Here is a 5939-nt window from a genome sequence, read left to right on the forward strand (position 1 = left end):
TGTTGTCAGACTTGACTGTTCCCTGACTGCCAGATGGACTGACATGAAAGCACAGCTTGCACACCTGGTTGCACTTGTTGTGACTCAAAGATTAAAAGAAAATCTCAGAACTTTTTGCCTCTGAAAATTCAATTCTCATGATCAGAACCAGAAGAAAAAAAATCAATCCAAACTGGGGCGAATAGCAACATTGGTAGCCATCTGGTTGTAGAGTAGCTACTTGAATACTTATCCACCTACTGTAGGAATCACTGGAGGGTCTTCCTTACTGTATCCCGAAACCAGTGACAAAAATCGGGTTGAAGAAAATTAAGGGTCCCATCAAAAATGATAATCCAATCAGTAGAGGTGGAGATATCCGTATCCATGGTATCCAAATCACAAGCAAATAAAATCCTCTTCAAGTGGCGGTGGAGCATTAAATAGTAACTCCTGGTTCTTACTCCAGTTAGTCTGTGGTCTTATGTATACATAAAATCCTTCTAGATGGAAGTACAGTACCAGTCGAAAGTTTGGACACATTTTCGAATGGGAAAATGTGTCCAAACTTTTGACTGGTACTGTATATCCAAATGCAAAAGCCCGCAACGGTGCCAAACAACTGTGCGCATCCTGTCCGACTCTCTTGTCGAGACATTTCACAACTGCAATCGTGACATGAAGAGTCTTTTCTCAAAGGATCACAACTGATTTTCTTGATATTCGTCGCTGAGCAACATGGATAGCCTTGTGCCTCCCTTCCCTGCTCCACTGGGTTAAACTGCTCAGGTGGGTTTTGCCTGCTATGGCACATAGTTGGCCGCACAAAGGGGTCGATTGTCCACATTATAGTAGGCGTCTACCCCAAAATACCGGACGAAGAAGCCTGACTTGTCCCGAAAGAAAAATGAATGATTGTCCTCATTGACATGTTATTTAAAATACAGTGTTTCATATATAGCTGAGTATTCACAATGTATGCTTTCCCTAAACTGTCACTATTTGGTAAATCCTGATTTACCTAATCTGGGTAATCCAGCCTGTTGGGTTTATCTATAGCCTACATTTTTACAATATGTTTTGAAAAAAGATCACATCACACGCACACATGCGCGTTGTTGCCTATTTGTTTTTCTGAAACGTTATTGAAAGGATTTAGAGTTTGTGAACGTCCACAGCGGAGGTCGTGTCATTCATTCTAAACATTTGAAAGTGCATACCGCCATCTTGTGGTTCGAGTTTGAAGTGGATTTTAATTGCAACAAAAGTTTATCACGAAAAAGAAAATCTGCGTACTTCTGGACATTTGTCCGTATCATTAATTTCGTTTTAAAATTCAAAATAGGAAGCAATATCTAAAAAATATATCGCTTAACTCCCATACTGTAAGGTTAAGGACAGGCTAATGTTTTCACTTTGAATTAGATATTGTATCGAACGGTTGAGAAGGTCGCGCGCTATTGGCTGACAGTGTGTACTAATTAGCATACGGGTTTGTGGGACTGTTACGTAGCGTAGCCTGATGTTCATGTCTTTTGATTGTCTTAGTGCAATGTTGTTTTCTTGTTTTGATGATTGTTGTATTACATGCGCACTGTTTTTTTTTAGTTGGAGACTGTTAGATTACGATCTAGTTGGTGGTCTGATTTGATCAGATATTGTTCTTTCACGTATACGTTAATAAGACTTAAACTAATAATGAATGCTCTTGAGGTCGTATAGTTAACGGGTCTGCGTTGCTAAGGTTAGGTCTAATTGAGTTCTTGTGGAAGTGCGATGTTAAACCGACAGAAATTTGAATAGGATGTGTGTCCCTCAGTTTAATGGTTAATGGAGTGTGATTTAATATGAGTCCAGACTTTTTCGACCCATGAGAATAAAATCGTCCACCACTGTCTTCACACCCCAGCAATAATCTGGGTAATTGCAAAAGTGTGTGTTTGATCATAACCACAGTGAAGCAGTTGTTATCCGTGTGTGTGTGTGTGTGTGTGTGTGTGTGTGTGTGTGTGTAGACACTGGAGGAAGAGAGACGATGTGAGACTAGACTGGAATTGTGGGCCTGCAGAACATGCCCAGTGCCTGTACACATGGACTAATAGAGATCTACGGGGTTTGATAAGTAAAATATGTTTAAACCCTATAGTTCATAAACGGTCTTTGATTCGGTCCAGGGTATTACTGGTTTGGGACCAAATGCGGAGTGGGCTACAAAGAACTATGTTTATTGGGTAAAAATAGAAGTTATTTGTTACATTCAGTGAATAGGACGACGGCCAATAGAAACTAATTTTGATGCGTAAATGTGAATATCTGAATAATAAGGGATCAAACTGACCAATCAATGTGTAGATTAACTTAAATATGACTAGGGCCTACATAAACACTAGGGATTGGCTATAATCACTTTTGTAGGTTCACAGATTCTCCTCACGATGGCGCTAATAGATAGATTTGAGCTGCTCGCATAATAGTCCAGTTGAATGCACTGTCAATAATGGCACGTAAATAGCTGACTTTTATTCTAGAAACAATTATCAATATTGATGTCTCATACTTGCACTAATGTCGAGTTTTATTATTTTCTTTAGTCTAGGCTAATTAAGATCCGGTTTCCACATTTTTTAAGTTCAATAGCCATGACTTAACATAAGACATATTGACTAGATATGCGCATATGCTTGAAGGGAAACGAATGGTCAACTAAATGACAGCAACGTTTACATTGAGCAGCAACAACTGACCAGTAAGTCTGGATAATTTAACTTTCTATAGACTGTTGGTAAGCCTATGCTAAACCTATTAAATAAATAGCCTTGAAGTAACATGTAGGCAAAATATTAGGTTAATTCCAAATCAATATCTATTAAACATTTTTGTGAGTTCTCATTGCGTTACATTAAGGGTTAACGGTACTTGGGCCGTATGCTGTTGGTGATGAGGGAGGGAGGATGGAGAGGAGGGGGTAGAGAGGGGAAGAGAGAGAGAGAGGGCAGTCGTCAATGCGCTACGCTCGCAGGGGGAGTAAGGGAGCGAAAAAACGGAACGTGGACACAATGGTTTGTCAAATACAAGAATTATAAAGGAGCAAGGATTTAGGAAACACTGGGAATAAGGTAGGACACATGGTAACCAAACAGTGAAAAATGCTTTTGTTCGTCTTGTCTTTGTGTGCGAATGTTATTCATACTGCAGGAGAAAGAGATGCAGGAAGAACCCGTAGCTAGACATCAGGGAAGCGAGGTGATCTAGAGGCCCATTTCCGCAGGGTCCTAATGTTCCGTTAACGTCATTTAAACGTTTTAAACAATATGTTCGTGAAAGAAAGACTGTTCAAACGTTTTTAAGGTCGTTGACAATAAATAATGCAAGACTTTGGCGCTAAACTGTAAACCGACCTGGTAGCTGGATAGTCTGCCACTAGGCTATCCGCGTCACAACAAAGCCTGTCTCAGCAGTCGGGCACGCATTTGACAGTGTCATTGACGAACCGTTATAGCCACCTGATTTAATACATTTCCACATTGCTGCAATAATGTCATCTGGCTCTATCAGGGTCATGTCTGTCTTACCACGTTAGGTCAGACAAACTAACAATAGTCTGGTAGCCTACTAAAGTCTGTGTGTAGCGGTACAGGCTTATGACTTCAGTTTGAATCCGAATTTCATTCCATACCTGTTTGCATTGGAAGGTAAATATTGTGTTAAAAATAGGGCTCTAAACAATAGATTATGGCTGTATGATGGGCGTATTTTCCTTTTCATATAAATGCCACACTTCGACAATAACGAGGTGCACACAGTTAACCATTCTGATCTGACCATTCATTTGATTTCCGTTGACTAGTGTTCTGTGTTCCAGGCCTATTACCTAAACTCCTCATGGGAAAACAGGCGCATAATGTATGTAACATACTATAGCCTCTAGTACACAATAACTACCCTGTTAGATTTCTTATACAATGAGCAGCCTTATGAGTGTAGGGTTCACATTCAAAACCAGGAAACTAGCACAGTGCAGGGGAGAGAATGGAGGCATTGTGTCGGATATTTACATGATTGTGGTCTTAGTTTTGTTCGTCTTATACGATGTGTAGACGATGGGCGGTGGACTCCATCACAAGGTTTGGCGCTCTCAGCAGAATATAGCTTGTTGATTTCCAAGGCTTGTGTACCTCAATCAGTCCCTTGCTTCTGATAGCATGAATGGGGATTATTGTAGCTAATACAGTTAGCTTTAAGACCCTGTGGCGTCTTTCCATTTAGCAGCAGCTTACGCTGATGAGGAAGACCTGAAACGTTGTCAAGGAGGCAGAGAAAAACGGTATACATGATACCCTCTAATGAGTGGAAAGAAGATGAGGCACAAAATAATTATACCGTGTTAGAGTTGATTCTCTGCTAATATCTAACCGATTGACACCTATTCATTAGGCTCAGTGTATCTTTTGTTCTCTGTCCTTCAACTGCCTTCTTTTGCCACAGTTGATAGATTACAGTTGGGGTTTTCTCTGCTCTTCCCTATTCTCGTCCGCCAGCGGTCACGAGTGATTATCTCATATTCTCTCTCACTTCTTTTTTGGTCCTGAATCATAACCATCTTTCAACCAGCTGTGCTCATATTCACTTCTCCCTCTTCTCCTGCCTTCTCACCAACATTCCTTTCCTCTATGCAGCAACTCTCTCTCTCTTTCTGCTATCTTTCTTCCAGCACTTTCTTTGTCCATCCTCCTAACAGACCTCACGTTGATTGTAGCGTTAAGGGTGCGTTTGTTTTGACTCTGTAGGAGGCGAGGTAGTCCCGGCGGAGCTTCAGTATGCTGTCATTGCTCTCTGTCAGTCCCACTCCGAGGTGCGCTTGATTAAACCATGATGAAGACGGAAGCCCCGACCGCCGGGGGCAACAACGGCGGCGCCGGGGCGACCCTGCGGAGCCCGTCCCCCCACCGGAACGCGTACGAGGCCGGGCTGCAGGCACTGAAGCAAGCCACAGACGCCCTCAACAGCGCGGCCAACGGCGGCAACGGCAAGGACGGCAAGCCGCCGCCGCTGCCCCGGCCCCCGGGCCGCGGGCGGCGCTACGGCTCCAACGTGCACCGCATCAAAAACATGTTCATGCAGATGCAGTCGCCGGGCGACGACGACGACCCCTCGAAGGCGGGCGCCGAGCAGACCGTCAAGCTGTCGCTCCCCCGGGCCAGCAGCCTGAACGAGAACGTGGACCACAGCGCCCTGCTCAAACTGGGCGCAACCGTGTCGGAGCGCGTCAACCGCTTCGACCCCAAGGCCGGCGAGGGCGGGGCGGGGGGCCGCGGCTCAGCGGGCTACTCCAAGCTGCAGGAGACCCGGAAGATCTTCGAGCAGCGCACGCTGCAGGAGAAGCAGGCGGCCACCAATCGCATCCTCCTGAAGAAGGAGCGCGCGTCGGGCTTCCAGGACGGCCGCTTGGACGTGGTGGTGCGCTTCAACGGCAGCACCGAGGCCCTGGACCGTCTGGACGCAGTCGGGAGCGGCGGAGGGGAGGCGGTCAGCCCCACGGTGAGCCAGCTGAGCGCCGTGTTCGAGAAGGGCGACCTGAGGAACCACCTCCACCGGCCCTCCTCCACCTCGCCCCTACCCCGTGGGGAGAGCCCCACTCCAGCCAAGCCCTCAGGCCCCGACTCCAACGACTCGGCCCAGAAAGTGCGCGTGCCTCCTCCCGGAGGTCAGGGAGAGGGGGGCCACCAGGCCTCCGACCAGGAGGGGTCCCCGCGGAGGAACAGGGCAGCCCCCCGACACGAAGACGGAGCCTCTGGCGGCCCTCGACCCGGGGACAGAACCTCCACCGCCTCCTCTGGCGATGCTGAGCGGGAGGCCGGAACTGAAGCCAGGGGCTCGAGTACGGGAAGCGACCCAGACAGGGAGTCCAAACCAGGGGAGCAGCAGGACTCGGCGGGCCCCGAGGCGGGGAGCCGGCTGGT

General features: G+C 46.5%; 1 protein-coding gene across 1 annotated transcript in view; it reads left to right on the forward strand.

The window, feature by feature from the left end:
* Positions 1–2982: 2982 nt before the first annotated feature.
* Positions 2983–5939, forward strand: part of ppp1r9ba (protein phosphatase 1, regulatory subunit 9Ba) — a 36390-nt gene continuing 33433 nt past the window's right edge. Inside the window, exons 1-2 of the mRNA XM_084677884.1 lie at positions 2983–3095; positions 4767–5939. The exon at positions 4767–5939 is cut by the window's right edge and continues 367 nt beyond it. Of these exons, the coding sequence (XP_084534010.1) occupies positions 4849–5939 (1091 nt within the window). The 5' untranslated portion in view covers positions 2983–3095; positions 4767–4848. The remainder of the gene's footprint in view (positions 3096–4766) is intronic.

This window comes from Hypomesus nipponensis, chromosome 17 (assembly GCF_054491055.1).
Source record: "Hypomesus nipponensis isolate SF chromosome 17, ASM5449105v1, whole genome shotgun sequence".
NCBI classification, from domain to species: domain Eukaryota; kingdom Metazoa; phylum Chordata; class Actinopteri; order Osmeriformes; family Osmeridae; genus Hypomesus; species Hypomesus nipponensis.